This window comes from Gymnoscopelus braueri (genome assembly GCF_963280865.1).
Source record: "Gymnoscopelus braueri genome assembly, chromosome: 21".
Taxonomy (NCBI): Eukaryota; Metazoa; Chordata; class Actinopteri; order Myctophiformes; family Myctophidae; genus Gymnoscopelus; species Gymnoscopelus braueri.
In genome coordinates, this window is record NC_137623.1 from 39,606,336 (window position 1) to 39,625,247 (window position 18,912).

The 18,912-nt window shown below is 42.1% G+C and overlaps 1 protein-coding gene across 3 annotated transcripts in view; it reads right to left on the minus strand.

Moving 5' to 3' along the window:
* zcchc2 (zinc finger, CCHC domain containing 2) overlaps positions 1–18,626 on the minus strand; it is a 35,232-nt gene extending 16,606 nt beyond the window's left edge. For 2 of the 3 annotated variants that reach the window (XM_080418048.1, XM_080418046.1), the window contains exons 1-3: positions 17,612–18,626; positions 12,478–12,613; positions 10,019–10,089 (exon numbers count right to left, since the gene is read on the minus strand). In XM_080418048.1, coding sequence (XP_080274174.1) covers positions 10,019–10,089; positions 12,478–12,613; positions 17,612–18,439 — 1,035 coding nt within the window. In that variant the 5' untranslated portion in view covers positions 18,440–18,626. The remainder of the gene's footprint in view (positions 1–10,018; positions 10,090–12,477; positions 12,614–17,611) is intronic. The other variant, XM_080418047.1, reaches the window with a different exon arrangement.
* Between the last annotated feature and the right edge of the window lie 286 nt (positions 18,627–18,912).

The window sequence follows — 18,912 nt, forward strand, 5'->3', positions numbered from 1 at the left end:
GAGGAATTACCATTAGCTATGGCTAGCCAGTTAGCCTTATAATAGCGTTTCTATATAATATAGAAACGCTTTCAAGAATCGCCTCAACATTGCTGGCAGTGGTGAGACAAATTCCATACCATAAACAGTCCTTGCTGCTGTACCACCTGTGACTACTGAAATGACTAAATGTACACCTCAAGGTTTAAAGTTTTTTCTTTTTTTTCCTTTTCTTTCTGGACCCAAATATGACACACAATTTACAATTACACTTTAGGCATTAATCCAGAGCGACTTACAGTAAGCAAGGACAACACAAGGTAATACATCAAATGCATAGAAATCTAGGATCATAGGTAAACCAAGAACCTATCAGTCTAACAGTAGAATATCCCCAATAAACATACAGACCATCATATTTGAGAATGTATTAACCTGGTGTCCCTATTTGGGCATGTCATTATAAGTGGAAATGTAAAAATAAAAATAAAAACAAAGCAGCTCACGACACATTATGAATGACGTGACACGGTTTGAACTTGTACAGTGTCTATTTTCGCTATATTCGTGCCATACTGTCGTGCAACAAAGTATAAAATATCGCCGCTTAAGACCTTAAGTGATTAATAATGCATTAGTATCCCAGCGATTGAATGTCAGCCTTTTCAGCAACTTGCAATGGGCCTGGTCTTTAAGATTCTCAGAGGAACAGTGCCCATGTACCTGTCTAACTTCTTCTCTAAAGTGAGAGATGCCCACGGGCATAACACCCTAGAGGTGTGGGCTCCTCACTGGCAGGTGAGCCAGTAGGATACATCAGCAGTGACAACACACAGAAAATGTGTGGGGGGAGGAATTCATTGGCAGAATAAATTGGGGGAAAACATTTTCTTTTTCTTTTTAAAGGCGCTCGGGTGGCGCAGTGCTTAAGCGCCTTGCTCACCACCGCAGAGATTGTGGGTTCAAAACACAAATCCATCATGCACCGTGGTGCATTCGACTTTGTTGGGCGTCTACACGAACACAATTGGCAGTGTATACTGCATTTTTGCTACCTCCTTTTGTTTTTCCATTTACTTGTGCACCAACCCCCACGTGCTTTCTTAAAAGACAAGAGCGCTTCAATCTAAAACCTGAATTCATACTTCATCACAGGACGGTGCCACGCATCAAAAATAGCCAACCAACAAGCTCTCAACGCGTCGCCAATATGTTGCCTGGATTCACAAACTGGTGACGTGTGGTGTGTGTGTGTGTGTGTGTGTGTGTGTGTGAGGCAGAGGGAAACAAATGGCTCTTTCACAGTATGGTTGAATCGTGTCACTGGAGAGAAAGCAACACGAGAGAGACAGAGACAGAGAGAGAGGGAGAGAGAGACAGAGGGAAAGAGAGCCATATGTGTGTGTGCGCGCGGGTTCGCGTGCCGTGCTTGTATTGTAACTATCAATTAGCCTACTGTTGAAAATGTGCTAACAGCGAGATAATTGAAACTTTTGCACTTCCTTTTATACATATGGTACTAGAAGCTTCTGTCAAATTATCTCTGAGAGGAAGTAACCATGGCTAACCTAGCAACTTGTCTCTGCCTTACAGTACAGAGAACCTGGCTAAAAATACAACATGTCAGGGGTTCAAGGTCACAAAGTGCAACATTTATAGGCCTCATGTGTCACTGTGTGTGTGTATGATCTCCAGGCCTGGTGTCACGAGGGGGCAAAAGCCTGTAATGTCCCCTTAGATAAATGTTGCGTGAACTTGTGTCCACCACCCTATAGTATATCTGTTTAAATAATAAATAATGATTTACTGAGCGATTGATTGATTTAGGCTGAAACTCTTAAAATGGTTGATTGATTTCAGCTGAAACTCTTAAAATGGTGGCACAGATTAAGGCAAATATCACATTGATTTCAAGCAGATTTGAGGCATTGAGTTCTTGTACAAGGTTTCACAATAACATCTCAATAATACAGTTTTATAAAATAAAAGAAAGTGCTTTTACTATTCATTTTATGCTGTAAGTTTGGTAGACTTAATTTCAGCACCACGCTGTCCATATGACCTACACAGCTGCTCTGCAATGTGAGGCAGAACAAGGCACGATATCGGCCAGAATTTACTCTATGCAAATGGAAGGCATTTTTTTACCACTCTCTCTTAGTCTTGGCAATTACCCAATGTATATAGTCCCTGTTACTGCCAACCCCTATATGTAGACAACCACGTGGAGATACCAGCCACTTCTCTTCGCCTGATGATGAGGAGTTTCACCCGGAGGGCATATTGCAGGAACACGCCATCCCTCCCAGTTCTGCTCCAAATCCCTGCTAAACAGCTGCCCTGACAAACCTGCAGGATATCAGTGTGGGGGCCATATCGTTTGGTGGGGGGGGGGGGGGGGGCAGATTTGACCCATGGGACACTATTTGCAACCCCTGTTGTAGATGTTTGGACATGTACAAATGTTCAGAACAGAGGGAAGATGGTTTTATGTATGTTGTTAATTGTAGTGTGTAGCCATGTGGTCTGTGGTATGTGTGTTCAACATTAATCTGTTATGGTGATGTATTGCTTAACAGCGTTTATTAACCTCTGTTTAGTTATGCAATCATATCAATTTGCTAAGCCAGCTATACAGCTTAAGTTCAGGTTGAATGTTATGCTGTTTAGGCTATTTTCACCAATTAGTCACACTTATTTACACTTCACACGTATAAATGTTACCAAGATATCACTAAAGGGCTTGCTGGCCAGTTTTGGCTCCCAACAGTGAAATCTAAGATAACTGAGTTTTTGGCTCTGTGACAGCTCTCGTTTCGGCCCACTAGTTGTCACATTTCAAGCTACTCACTTGCAATGCACAGCAGATATTTGTGACGCTTCAAGTCAACAGTAGACTGAAAGAGAGACTGGCTGGCTGGCAGAGAGATGGACAGCAACAGTGTGACAGTGAGTAGTGACACTGGTGACCTACTCTGCCAGTTTCACTCCCATGTCGCTTGAGCTCTGGTAGCAAAGTGAGCAAGGGTGTTGACATTTTTACCTTTTTTTATTCTGATACAAATACAAAGTGTAATCTTTCATTATTTGTATTTACCTTTTCAACCCAATAGCTACCCAGGTCTTCAGGGCAATCTAATGATCCTTCCAACCAAGTTCCACAAAGATCCTTTAAGTTTTATGGAATTAATCTAGCAATTATCCTTTTATTGTTTGTTTTGTTTCTTAATAAAGTTGGTTTCAGTCGGTTCCTTCCTTTTCTTATATAATATACGATATGATATGATATACAAGCTTATGAGCTTGTAGATCTGCTATTCTTGATGTGTTCACTTTAAAACACATATATTCCAAGATTTACCAAAAAAATCCACTATTTAAAAATAAATAGCAGATCTACAAGCTCATAGCACGGCACTTTGTGCTTAAAATGACACAGATGCCGTTCCCAGTCTTAGTGGATTAATGTGTCTTGCGTCATTGGCACGTCACTGAATAGGCACTCTCTCCCTCTCTATCTATCCGTCTCCCTCACTCTCTCCCTCTCTATCTATCCGTCTCCCTCACTCTCTCCCTCTCTATCTATCCGTCTCCCTCTCATGCTGAGCGAGCTCTGGTCTGATGTCACACACAAACTGCATCTCCCCCTTCTCTTCCACTCTGTCTCTCTCACTGATCATTCTCTTGTCACACCAAACATACAACAGAAATCATTGCCCAACAAAGGCAATTTGCGCTGACGTCAACCATTGCCTGACAACACGATTGGCGCTCATGTCAGGCATGTCCATCCATATTTGGGCATATTCCGGGCACACACGACACTGCCTGCCCACCACATACCACCTAAACTTTATTAAAAACGTTCTTATATTATTATATTTTGCTTAGAACATATGCAAAAAAAAAGCATGTAATGTCAGGACTGGTCTGTACCATTACATCCACAAGAGGGCCCTCGACGTGAATGTATTTTTTTTAAGTACATTTGTATACAATACAACAATATAAACACCTTTACCAGCTGCATTAGATGGAATTTAAGAAGAAATCGTGAAATACATCACATGAACAGCAAATAGATGGTCACTTTCATATTAAAGTGGCTGTAAAGCAGTAATAATATGTAATGATTATATATTCTCAGTTTGTCACACAACAGTATAATGTATTATTAACCAACCAGCCAAATTAGAAAATTTGGTTTGAAAAATAAAAGAAATACATAGTGAAAATCTGTTTTGACTACCTCCTCTGCCTTTTCTGTTGGACATTGCGTTGCTTCACGTGGCAGTGCTATGCTTTATGCTTCGTCATACGACGGTGTTGCCTGGCAAAAAGTCGATTTGCAAGCGTCTTGTGAACTTGTAATCGCTTTTTTTTTTATGTGACTAGTAGTGCGACAGAGTATAAAACGGAGCTGAAGGAGCACAAGGGTCAGTCATTGCCAAGCTGTATAAGCAAAGATGGCTGCTGCCACGCGTTGTGAGCTTGTAGGTCGGCTGTTTTTGCCGAATGTTTGCCCCAGAATGGGGACGCTAGGGTTGGATTTTCAAGGATTTCCAGTCGCTTTATGAACTCTGATGTTGGGAATCACTCAGTGTCAGCAAAGGCTGTTCCAGTTGCTTTTGGCATTAACATTTTTACTGGATCCACAATGTTTTCATGAGAGGATGTCAATTTCCTCAAGTGATAAGTGAAAGGTGACACACACACACACACACACACACACACACACACACACACACACACACACACACACACACACACACACACACACACACACACACACACACACACACACACACACACACACACACACACACACACACACACACACACACACACACACACACACACACACACCTTAGTCAAGTTGAATCAGCAAACTGGCCACATAATAAGAGTGAGAGCCTAAGCATGTACACACACACGCACGCACGCGCAGAGCGGATGGCAGCCAGCCGTGCGACAGGGAGATTCTGCCAGGATCCAGAATGAACTCGGCAATGCTGCTGGCACTGAATGCCTCTCTCACACTTCTCACTAACACACACAGACCTGTCGCTCTCACTTACCGTTTCCCACTTTCCCTGTTCTCCTATCACTGAATTAATTCCAATTCAATATGCTTTGTTGTTATGAAAGCTAGCTACACGAACAATGTTGCCAAAGCACTCCTAGAAATTGAAAATAAATTAAACAAAAGCAGAAGAATGAGAATGCCATCTTGTGTGAGGAGAAGCTCAACTAATTAAGTCAATGACTAGTGTACTGTAGCAGTCATCTCTGGGTGAACTCACAGCTTCCTCTTCTCGTGACAGTCAAGAGATATCTGGCTAAAAGTAGGCAAAGCAATAATAACGTGAAGAACAGTCATATGTATGTATAGGACATTGTAACACTGTCATGGTCATGACATGAAGTTGTGAATATCAGTGCATGTCAAGAGACAATCGCTGTTGATCCCAGAGTGTGTGAGGTCCAAATACTTAACATTTCTGAACAGCTATGCGACCTGCAGGTCTCTCCCCTAGTGGGATGTGTTGAACTTAAATTATCATTGGGATTATGACGCCTACACTAAGACTAACAGATACTGTGCAACAACACAGTGGAAGATAAATTAAGAGAAGATATGAGAGGTCAGATGTTAGGTATTAAAGTGTGATCAGGAGCATGGAAATGGATACTGCAGTAAATCAGCAGTAGATAATAATCCGATAATAAAGTGCAATAGAATGCAGTTTATCCAGTATCCAGTACGCAGGTCAGATCCTGAAACCCTGATGTCCATCCATCTGCCTGCTTGTCCTGGTTTCTCTTGGCAATCTCTCTTAAGTTTATTTCCAAAGATTGACTGTAATACACTGTACGAGCTGAATATGTGCCGTTGTAATGATGCGCATTAGGGAGACTATCTTGCGACGAGTCACGACAGTGCTATCTTTCACGTTGATCATGAAAGTGTGTCTTAGCAGAAGTATAAAACACACACAAAACTATACTTTGCATTTTTAACAGTGGCACATGCTGCTGAATGACCTGGTGGGGACGCAATCAGCCTGCAGGCCTGTCCAAATGTTGGGGACAACTGAAATGACTGGTGTGTTGGAAATAGGAGTGGGAATCAACAGCAACATCACAATTCCATTGTATCATGATACAATAAGATTACGATTCTTCACTATATTGCGATTCTGCAATTTGTAATTCTGCAATGATTCTTCGCGTCAAACAGATACATATCGTGACAAAAAGAACAGTGATCTTATGCTGATGCTTATGCACATATATCATATAAGCTTGCAGACATGAAGCACCACTCTTACATAGTCTCCCTGTTGCTCCTCCGCAAGTGTTTATGTCCACAATGTAGCTCAAAGGCATACATTTGGGTTAAATATTCGACAACAACCCTTAATTTGCTCGTTTCGCAATTGTACAGCCGTTTTAGTGGTGTAGGTCATTCTCACATAAATAATGACCGGTTCAACAGATCTAAAGTTAGCCCATCTGAACCATGTTTTAGCTAACCAGCCACCCAGAAAAGCAAGCAGACATATAAAACTCTTAAGAGTGAGTTAGAAGCCAGGTTCATGAGGTGCTTCACATCTGAAAAAAGAGTAAACACCATTTTTGCAAATACCAAAAGGCAGTAAATTATGAATACATTATTGTCTCTTTCTTTTCTTCATATATCAAATGTTTATTTTATTTTTTTCATTTTTTTCTGGACCGTTGCTAGGCTTGGATACAAAAAAAAAGGTGCAGTAAGTGTTTTTTTCCTTTTTGGTTAAAAGGTAATCTGATGATACTCATTACAATAGAAGTGTTTGTTCGGTCACAGGAGTCTCTCATTTCCTCGAGCTATTTAGTAAACAGGAAACATTTTCAGGTGGGTTGCCAATTTCATCCAATCAGGAGAGAGAACCCATATAAAGCTTCAACTTTATAGTGTGCAGGTTAAAACTTTGACTGCCATTTAAAATTTTTGGTTCATCACTTCCCATTTCCCTTCTTTATCCTGTATGAGTTCTCTCTCCTGATTGGATGAAATTGGTACCCGACCAGGAGAGCTGGAGAGACTGGGAGAACACTCCAGTACCAATCATTATAATGGGAATACAGAGCTATTTAACACTTACATTAACAAAACAAAAAAATCACTTACAGCACCTTTAAACCTACTATCCTATCCTACCATGTACTATCCTTAAAACCTCTGTCCTTCTTTTCTCCTCAGTAGGTTGACCAATCGATCTGAACTTGCACATGTGCATGGACTATTCGAAGACTAGACTATATGTAGAGAGTGAGGAAGCCAAATGTAATTCGTTTATTAGCATTTTTGTGAAATCTCATCCAATTAAGACTGCTTTGAGTCGAGCCATCGCGAGTGACTCATAGAGTGCAATGCTTAAATGCTTGGCAGGTATTTCAACACCCACACAACACAGGCAGAAACGCCACTAGGCCAGAACGGCCGGTGAGGCGGAGATAATGTTTTTGCCTCCTGTCCATTTAAGTGACGTCACTGGGTATGTGCTTGAGTGTGAGAGACTGCAAGGGCTCCACATGGTATAAAAGGAATGGGACAGCAATTTGAGTCCTTCATTCATGACGCTATATAATTTGTTTAAACTCTTACTGCCCTTACATTTACCGTCAGGCTGCGAGGGTTTATTATTATTATATTTAGGATATTCTGTTCATTTTAATTTGTTTAGATTAGGGTTCGTACATTAGTTTAATTTTTTTTTATCTCATGTCTCTCACTTTTACTAAATACATCTCCGACTCTCTTTGAGAACGATGAGAAAGTACTGCTGTTTGTCGACATTCTAACAGGGCTGCATGACCAATTTGCATACCTAATGATTGACGTTAGAAGGATTTCCTTGGTATCCCCTTATTTAACGTTACAATGCTATGAATTGTGGGTAATTCCCTTAGGCAAAGGCTGCACCGATGCAGACTTACGGACAGGGTGCATAAAAGGACTCTGCCAGAGCCCTCACTGACTTAACAATTTGACAATGGGACAGCCCTTAAGCCCTTATAGACTTCACATGAACGCGCGTCTAAGTCACTGAGTCTGTAAGGGGGGATTTTGGAACAGGGCCAATGCCACAAATCGCTGTGTCTGATCTGCCCCAAATTTGAGTCACACATTGAGGGGCCTCTAAACAACACAGAGCCAAAAGCAATATTACTTACACCCATAGGGTTACACAAATGCTAGAAATGTGATGTCACTGTTTGTTGCTGAAAACTGCTGGAACAAATGACAATTTGCCTGTAATTGCCTTAAAACAAATGTGTGGGCAGGCCCTGTTTCTTACAAAAAAAATGCCAAGTATCGTGAATGGAACATCTAATCATACCCAAATTGGAGTTGCATGTTTAGTTGAGAGGCCTCTACAGAGCGCACCTCCAAAGCCCATACGGGGCACCACAAATGCCAACAGTTGCACTGTCCTGCCCCCCCCCGGCGGCAGATTCCTTGAGCAGGCCGTGTGGAGACCTGCACTCCAAGGTTGAGCCACAGGGAGTGACTCAGAGCAGTGCCATGGTTAATTGATTCGCAGGTGTTTCCAATTACCAATTGTAATCCGTCTTTACACACACACACACACACACACACACACACACACTGGCTCAAAGGTGCAAAGTTATAAAGGACTTTTGAACACATAGCAAGCAGCAAACCCAAGGCTGGGCACACAGCCGATATACCATAGACTTGGTGAACCAAAATGTAGGGGTGTGTGTGGTCAATAAAGCGCAGAAGCTTTAATTAAAAAACAGTCTCATCAATTGTCGGCTTTTCAATTGTACTGTTCTCATGTAATTATCTCCTCGGTTGGGTTGGTATATTAAAATTAATTGAGTGCCAGACTTTGCAGTCCCAACTAAGTCAAGTCTACACATAATTTAATTTGGGTGTGCACATCCACAGGTATAATGACATGATCCAGAATTCACCTCCTATCAAGAGTGAGTCCATTGAGTTCAATGGACAGGTGGCGCCATCTTGTGAGGTCTGCACTATTAAAACAAAACAGTGTGACGTCACATTCTCTTTCTGGATTGTCAAGGCATGTGACTAGGGTTTAAAATAATATTTTAAAAGTCAACTCGGGCATTTGTGGGATGACAGGTATGCAAAGTCACCTGCTATGTGCACCTGAACACATTAAATGAAATATCTAAATGATTGCTCAGAATTGACAGATACTAGCAACATTGGGGAATTACACAATAACACAATTTCAGAATAACATTTATTTCCTGATGTCAAACTTGAATGTTATTCAATCTTATGTGTTAAAGTACTAATACATCATACTGCAATTTAAAGTATATGTTACACTTTACACTGTGCTACTGATTAAAATCTACTGTGGCTCTCTTTTTATAACTAAGGACTCACTATCAATTAATCTAATAAATTGAATATATACATCTTCACAGATGTGGTTGGACATGCCTGGTTTAGCAGACAGAGATGCACGTACCAGTGTACAAGACTCTGACACACCCGTTAGTGACGACATCATCCAGAAGTACCCTCCTATTGTCACGGTAGGTTACTGGTTTTTGAAATAATATTTAAAAGTCAACTCAGTCATTTCTGAGATGACAGGTATGCAAAGGCACATGCTTTGTAAATGGCGAAAATGGCAGGATGAATGGAGAAAACATCAACAAATCTGAACAGCATGGCCTGTTTCCACATTAGTGTAATCACAAATCCTTCAATAAAGAGCTTGGAGTGATATTTATGTTAACGAACAGAAGTTGAACTTCCCAGATTTGTTTCAGCCTTGTGGGACCTCTGGAAAGGGGGGGGGGGGGTGAAGTTCTGGACCACCATGTAATGAAGGCAAGTGTGTGTGTGTGTGTGTGTGTGTGTGTGTGTGTGTGTGTGTGTGTGTGTGTGTGTGTGTGTGTGTGTGTGTGTGTGTGTGTGTGTGTGTGTGTGTGTGTGTGTGTGTGAGAGAGTGTGTGAGTGAGTGTGTGTTGTAGTACCTACCTCAAAATTGTATTCCCTGTCTGCCCTGCTGCGAGAGATACTCCTCAGTACAATTCTCTCTATGTGCACCGCTGGAAGGAACACACGCAAACTAGTTAGTACCACATGCAAATAAAACATTTTGTTTCATGAAAATACATGTTATGACTAAAAGAGATTGCCATCTCTGGACATGTTAACCATACAGTAATACTGTAGATGTATGTATACAGTATACACAGAAAACTAGTTTAAAAACTAATCAGCGTAGGTTTTATTCTATCTAAAATATCGGGGATGTGCTTTGCCATAGTTGTATACAAACCCATTAACTTATAACCCATTAACGTAACTATACTCCTAGTCTTCAAACAATGCATTGGAAGTATAATAGAGCCATAATTTACCTATATGACCATCAATTTAGTTCCAGCGTGATCATGTTATTAAAATGTGAAGTTAAAATGTTAACACCATGTGATAAATGGAAGTCACATGGTGACTGGTCACATTGTATTATGAAAACATTTGTTTTCATAATACAAATCCCAGAATTCAATTCCGGTAAGCCATTAGTATTTTAGTATAAGCCATTAGTATTAGTATCTTCTTTCTCAGAAATAGTCATGGATTATGTTCTAATGAAAATGAAATACTGAATCTGCTCCCGGTTTAGATAACTAAATCGTTGAATGTCCTCAATGCCAAAGAGAAATGTATTTTTAATATGAAAATCTTATAGCAAAATTACACGTTGGTAGGTTTCCATTGCGCAGTTACCTTGCCATGCGTAGTAAAATCAACATATCGAATTAAAACTGGTCTAAATTATAAATTGGTTCAAATAAAACAAGAGTAAGAGTATTAAAAAGGCCCGCTAGTGGCCCCTACAGAAAGTGCTGCTCCTTATACTACACTGATTTGAACTGACTGACATTTCCATCCTTGGAGCAGAAGAAGCTCTCATTGGGCAATTTTTTTTTACGTGGCACTAGAGTAAAGGGTTAACTAAATAGTTGTGGTTCATCTTCCGGGAAGCATCAATAAACTTTCATGGCAATCTGCCCATTGGATTTTGAGTTACCGTGTGTGAAAGGGGAAATTTGGCCTGGCGCTAGGCTAGACAAAAGGCCATGGGCCATATTGTTTAGGACCAAAGTGTTTGTTTGACCGACTGACAAACATTGCTATCCTCAGAGTCCTGATACTAGTGAGGCTAAAAGAAAATCCATCTCTCACAGATCCATTTGAATGTCTTCTACGAGTGAATGAGGAACAGAGTAATCTTGCCCATCCCTACAGAATATTCATAAATCACATTATAAAAATGGGTAGTTTCATGCTGACTTGGCTGATTCATGTCTTCCTCTCCTTCACTTTTGGCATTTTCAAGACCCCTGGATCAAAAACTAGCTGGCAGAGAAACGAATGGCGGTTTCCAAATTCCTTCAAAGTAGTGTAGTAGTATCTATGTGCATTTCACACATTACACATTTTATAAAATGTATATAAAAAAAATAAGTTTGGATTAAAAAACATATTCCTATAACAAAAAAACAATGACAGCTAAAACAAGTGTCATACCTTTCTAACTTTATTCGTTTTCCAGTAGTTATAGGTCAAATGTGAGCTATGTAATATGTTCTTTGTAGAGAACATAATACACCTGCCTCATTCCAGTGGACAACATTTGAACTGGAAGGACCCGTGTTCAATTCCCAACAGCGGTGCCTCTGGCTTGGCCGGGCACCGCAAAACATATTTGCCATTGTTCACAGGTATGAAGCCAGCCATGTTATTGTCGCTACGTTACCGACTCCTGCTGGTGCCTGTACAGTGGGGAGGGGAACCTGGGAAGGAAGCATGAACCTCCGTTATGCGTTCGTTTTCGTTGTAACTCCTCGCCGTCAGGCGAAAAGAAGTGGCTGGTGAGTTCTTGTGTATTGGAGGAGACATGTGATTGTTTGCACACTCCCCAGACCAACAGTGGGGGTTGGCTGACTGGGACCACAACATACGGGGGGGGGGGGGGGGGCTTACAACTGAATTTGATAGTAAATGGCGAAAAAGCTAAAACGATTTTTTTTATCTTTTATGAAATTATAACACGATCAAATTGTAATTCTCCACTGGAGCATTTTTATAATGGCAATAAGTTACATACTGCTCTGCTTTTGAGTCAATCTAGCTGTAGGCTGCACCAACGCTCCTGATTTCGTGTATAGAGGGCCGGGTGTATAGAGGCGCAGAGAGACTGCGCCTGATCCCATTGGTTCACCGATCTGTCCGTCAACCCCCGCCCCGTTAACACAACATTACGAGCGACGCCCACTGCACTCTGGTTGGTTGGGGAAATTAACACTCATACCGGGTACACCGACGCACTGGTCCAGGCTTTTATTTTTTAGCAAAACTAAACAATAAAAGCCTGGAGATCGAGGCTAATCTAGCTGTGAAGTAGTATAGTGGCAACGACATACCTTCTCTCTGCGTGGCCCTGCGGCTGGGTGGTGTGTGACTGGACCGCCTGCTCTGGCCGGGGGCCTGAGATGCTGAATGCTGGCCCAAGCCCAAACCCAGGGAGAGATAGTCTGTCTTCTGGCCCTTCTGCTGCTGCTGGAGGCGAAACACAATTACTGTCAATTATACTGCCACGACAAGGTGGAGGGGGTGGAGGGGAGGGACAGAGAGGAGAGGAGAGGAGCGGAGAATAAATATTGGGTAAATAAATGTCATTCATTCGCATGAAAATATGAATACATCAGTGTTATGTTTAAGTTTAAAGGTTCACAACCCATCAACTAGTAAGAATAATACATGCAATTTATATTATATAGCACTTTTCTAGATACAAAGTCGCTTAACTAGTCCATGTCATTACCCCAGAGAATAAATAGTCATCTGTAAAACAAAAGCTAAATGATTAGCCGAGATTGCTAACAAGCAATCTTGAGGGAAAGTGAAGGAAAATGTGGTTCTGGTGCAGAAGAATAGCCCAATAGATTTTAAAGCTATAATCCACAAGTTGCATGTCCATTGCCTCTCTCTCCTGACAGAGGGGTTATTGCGACAACATTGCATTTGTATTTAATGCTAATTATCTTATTGATGATAGTGGTAACCCTAGATGTTCAAACACAGTTTGTCATTTGGATGTGATTTTAATTACTATCAAGTATCAACAAGACAAATATTCATTCATGTCCCCCTCCTTTTTTAAAGCATGATGTCAAAATCCAGATCAGCTCTCAGGAGTTCCTCCCAAGACTTTATGTTCCCATCCCCGCCCCTCCTCTGCCTGGTTTTGAAATGTGCTATACAAATAAACTTGCCTTGCCTTCCCAGAGTGCAAGATGACCGATAGCGGCTAAGGTTGGCTTCTATAGTCTGTAGGCGTAGGAGGAGGAGACCTGGATTGTTTTGACACACAATGGCGTTAATTCCTTGTATGTCGGCGGGGACCACTTTAAAGTATCACCGAGGGGTACTCTTGTGAACAAGGGTTTATCCTCTTTTCCCCATTTTATTTCATTGATACTCTAAATGTTCATATATAACTGCCAAGTATGAAATAAAAAAACCTTAAGCTATAATGACAACAAAAAATATGTTTGCCATTTTGTCATACAACAAAGTGTATAGAGCTTAACTTGTGATTGAGAAACGAAGCTCAACTTTTTGAGTGTCCCTTTCAGCCCAAACACCTTTGGAACTTTTCAGCGCTTTAGCAGATGTCTAAAAGTGACTTCCTTCTGGAGGACAAACAAAAGCAACAGCCTGTGACACGTGACATTTCCGCAGCGCCCATTACAAGTTTGATAGAGAGTAGACGACATGCAGCGCTGGCCTTTTGTACAGTCAAAAAATAAACTTAGCGGTCAACGACTTCCATTACTGTACCATTGGGGATATGTTGGGGATTGTGTGTGTGTGTGTGTGTGTGTGTGTGTGTGTGTGTGTGTGTGTGTGTGTGTCCGAGCAGATTATTATTTTGCACATGTTCTACTTTCCCCAATGATCTAGGCAAAATAAATGATGGTAGGGTTCTGATCAGCCGTGTATGTACTACTACTACTACTATGTAGTAAAAATAGACATACATTTCTAAATAATATTTATTTTCAGATTTAGATGTAAAGGTAGGTTTGATAGTATTAGTTATTTTACATCAATTAATAACATAAAATAGACGTCTCTATTTTGGGTATCTCATTATATACAGTAGGCTATAATGCAGAAATTGTGAAGTCTTGTGAACTTGTAGATCACTTCTTTTTAGAAGGAGATCAACGGTCAGTCATTGCAAAGCTGTATAAGCGAAGATGGCTGCCTCGATGCGTTGTGAGCATATGTAGACCTGATATTTTCGCCGAATGTTCGCCCCCCAGAATAGGGATGCTAGCGTTCATGTGGCTAACCAATTTATTATGTAGCATTGCTAGTAAAACCCCATCAACTACAATATATGTAAACAGTAAACAGTGCTAAAAGCATTCTAATAAGGTTTCTTTACATACAGCAAAAAGTTGAATTTCACAGAAAGGGAAATGAAAGCTAGTACAGAATATTTCCACAGTGAGTGTATACTGTATATTGCCCTCCCATACAGGGGTGGTGCAGTGCTCACACATGTCCTATTTGTGTTCAAAGCACCTCTCTGCCCATTTTCAAAGGCTCTAATGGTAAACTAGGACCATGGAGAACATCGTATGAAAAGTAGGCTAAAGCCTAGTAGTCCTAATAGTGCCATTCTCTCAATTTCCTCTTTGTATGGGAGAGAATGGCACATCAAAGTACCATGTGGAACGTAAGCTATTTAAAGAAATAGGCCTAGTGCAGATTTGGGGGAATTTTATTTCCTACTTTCCAAGAGTCAGACATAACTTGTGGATGCCTTTTATTATGCATTTACATATTGAATGGTGAGCTAACTTTAGTTTTCCTTATCTCAATTCTTGGATGTCTATGGTATCAAGTAGCAGCTCCACTCAAAAGTAAGGAATAGGACCTCTAATCTTCGCCAAAGATGGATAGCTGTCTGGTCTAACAAAACTACACATTGTAATTTATAAAGTCACTTCACTACTAACAAAGAATACACAATTTACCATTGGCGAATAAATATGTCCATTTCTGAAAAAGTTTATCAATACTATAATGTATATATTGTTTTACACTTGTAAAAAGGTTTTTAAAAAAACAGGTGGGGTGGTCAGTTGAGCGGTAAAAAAAGTCATATTTAATGTATAGAGCTTTTACATTTAAATGTACACTTTTGGAGAACGAAAAAACAATGGTACATATTATACCAGCCAGGGGTCATCATCAAGGAGGAAAAAGGCCTGTGGCACTATTACTTTAAGGTAACGTGTTCCCCCTTCTCCATGTGTACTACAGACATTTCACACATGCCATTCCCAGGATTGCTTTCCATTTCTATTTTTAAATAACTTGACCTGACGTTCACAACAATAAAATATGTATTTGGCATCATTCACAAAAACAGTTAAATCTGTGTTTTCACGGCCCAACCGAGACCAGAATCTGTTGTAACTTGTTAATTGACTATTATAGCACCTCACTTTGTAAAACACCTGCTGCTATTGTTACAACACATATAGGGGTTTTCATGTCACAGATGCCATGAAACCCAAATATGATTTGAAACATTGAGTATACTTTTTGTATTGTGATAATTTGAGGTGAACTTAATTATAATTAAATGAAACTACTTCTCATTTGGCTGGGGTGTCCCTGAGAGCCCCCTCAAGGACCCCACTTAGAAAACCAACTCTAGGCCCGAATCCCTGGCCTAGCGGTCCGAGCACCCATGTAGCCTGACAGTGCATTGCGGGTTCGAGTCCCGTTCCCAACGATCTTTACTGCATGTTTCTCCCCATCTCTCTCTCCCCGTTCCCTGTCAATCTCCACTGAACGCTATAAATACAGGCATAAAAGCCCCCAAAAATATCTTTAAAAAATAAAAATAACTACTCTAGAGTACTGCCACTATATTACAAAGGTGAAATACTACAATATAACTAATATAGCTCTAAGCTGGCATATATATTAATTTACCATCCTCACTGCCAATCATATCAACAAGGTGCACTTGGCTCAATGGCTCTGGACCACAAGGGGGGCAACAATGCCTTTGGGTGAACTCAAGTGTTACTTCAAGTGTCTTTGCCAACTACTATATCAACTTCCTATGCTATGCAGTCAGTTTATATAAGTATTTCTCAGAGTGGGGTCCAAGGAGGGTACACAGGGGTCCTTGAGGGGGTTCCAAGGCATCCCCAGCTAAAATATTTAATATATAGCAGCACTTTTACTCCACTACAAATGTTCGACAACTTGAATTACTTTGTAGATTTTGTTATTATTACAAAACATATATTAACCACTTCAGCCCACTACATTTTGGCCATTTGAAACTTTTGGTACTTTAAGCACATTTTGACATGATCAATACTTTTGTACTTTTACTCAAGTAAAGTTTGAATTCCGGACTTTCACTTGTAACAGAGTATTTCAACATTGCAGTATTGATACTTTAACTTAAGTAAAAAAGTATGAGTACTTTTTCCACCACTGCGGACAGCATGGACACCGTTACATAACGGGAACCTCCGCCCCACATTATGCCCACGGAAACACACTCGTGAACTCACTCACTAACTGTAGCTGCTAGCTTAGCACATTAGCCAGCTATGTAAGCTCATTGCAATGCTAGCATAACATGCTAGCCTGCCTGCAAGAAAGGTCGTCTCCTGAACACAGACATAGCACGCTAGCTTAGCAATGCTATGGGTAACCGGAAGACTCGCCCCAAAACACGCTCGCCCCCATTTTTTCCGCGGACCGCTCGCCCCCAGCGGTTCTTGTATTTGTTTTACTATGGTTAAGTTAGGAATAAGGTTTAAGCATAGTTTTACTTAGGTTATGTTTAGGAATAAGGTTAGGTTTAGGCAAAGTTTACTGAGGTTGAGTTTAGGAATAAGGTTAGGTTTAGGCATAGTTTTTACTGAGGATACGTTTAGGAATAAGGTTAGGTTTAGGCATAGTTTACTGAGCTTGAGTTTAGGAATAAGGTTAAGGTTTAAGCGTAGTTGAGGTTAGGTTTAGGAATAAGGTTAGGTTTCGGCAGTTTACTGAGGTTATGTTTTATGAATAAAACTAGGTTTAGGCATAGTTTGAGGTCGCGTTTGGGAATAAGGTTAGATTTAGGCAGTGGTGTGTTCTAGGTTTTTTTTGCGCGTTGTCATGGATACGCTCATGCGTGGTCAAGGGATGAAATGGTTAGTAGAGGGCTACGTTTTTTTTTTCCAATTCTGCACGTCATACTACGTATATAGCGTAACACGGTAGAACACAGTACTGTTTAGGCATAGTTTACTGAGGTTACGTTTAGGAACACTATAGGTGGCAACCATTCCGAGGTCGCCGGATTTGCCCCGGCGGAGCAACTGTGTTTTGGGGCGAGCGTTTTGGTATTCATGCTATGCTATCGAGTCTAGACCCGGGTAGGGTCAAGTGCAAAAAAAGTTCAAGTTGTGCACATTCATTCAGTCGTTCATTACAATTATAAACCGTGGACTTTTTTTTTTTTACCGTGGCCTGAGCGGCTAACGTGAGCTCGTTGTGCCGCCGGCGGTCCTCCTCCTCCTTGGCGAGGAGGAGGTCCACCTTGTCCAGCTGGCCCCGCAGCGTCTCTCTCTGGTGGAAGGGGAAGGCTGGGTGGAGGGAGGCCATGGTGAAGAGCAGCGCCAGCTGCTCCAGGGGTCCGCCGGCCGCCGCCTCGCCGCCGGACCCCCCGCAGTGCTGCTCCGACCTCCGGTCCATGAACGGCCGGTGGTCCCTGAACGGAGGGAGCGGGTAGCCGTAGTTCTTGTAGAACAGCGCGGGGTCGACATGGCTCAGGATCCTGAACAGGACCCGGGCGCACTCCCTGCTGTCCGACCCCAGCAGGGACAGGCACACCAGCAGCTTGGACCGGACCACGGGGTCGCCGATCACGTCGTCCGTCAGGAGGATCCCCATGTCGCCGTTGGCGCTGTTGGCGCGGATCTCCGCGTCCCGCAGGACGTGGTGGTCCCTCCGGGCCAGGTCCTCCAGGTAGGAGCCCAGGAAGCGGAGCTCCAGCGGCTGGCACATATGCAGCAGCCCGCACATGAACTCGATCCGCTTGGCGGGGTCGAGGCGCAGGCCGAACCACGAGAACACCGTCTCCTTGTCTAGCCGGGGCGGATCCGCCGCCGCCGCGGGACGTCCGGCGATCGGCTCCCGGAGCCTGTCGTCGGCCGCCGATCGCGAGGAGGAACCGATTCCTCCGGGGAGATTTTCCACTAGATCGAGTTGTTCCGACAAGTAGACGGCGGCCCCGCCGCCGCCTCCTCCTCCTTCCTCGCCCGTTCTCATCGGCAGCTTCATTTTAAGCATTATCAGCTCGACGCGAGAGGCGATCGGGTGTCAATCACGGATCGATAGGCATTATTCGCGCGATCGCATGGCCTCGTAGCGCCGAATACTCATAAATACCTATTCGTTTTTACAGTGTTTTATTTTAGCTAATAGTCACAGTGTAGCGGCGACAGGGCTGTAGTTTTTTCCTGCTCTCTCCACTGGGCGTCAATCATGATCCACTGACTCCTCCCCCCTCAGTCTTGACTGAACTGGCCCGAGGCCCAGGCTGGGTCCTAAACAGAACCGGACCTATTACTCCGACCTATGTCCAGTGGTTCTCAAACTTTTTCATATCAAGGACCCCAAAATGATTTTTTTTGGGGGGGGCTGTGGGCCTTCTGTCTCAAAAAAAAGAATTGTGCCAGGATTTTTCAAAAATAGCAGATCTACAAGCTCATGGCATGGCACGAAGTGATGCGCTTGTAGATCTGCGATCTTGGAATAGCCAA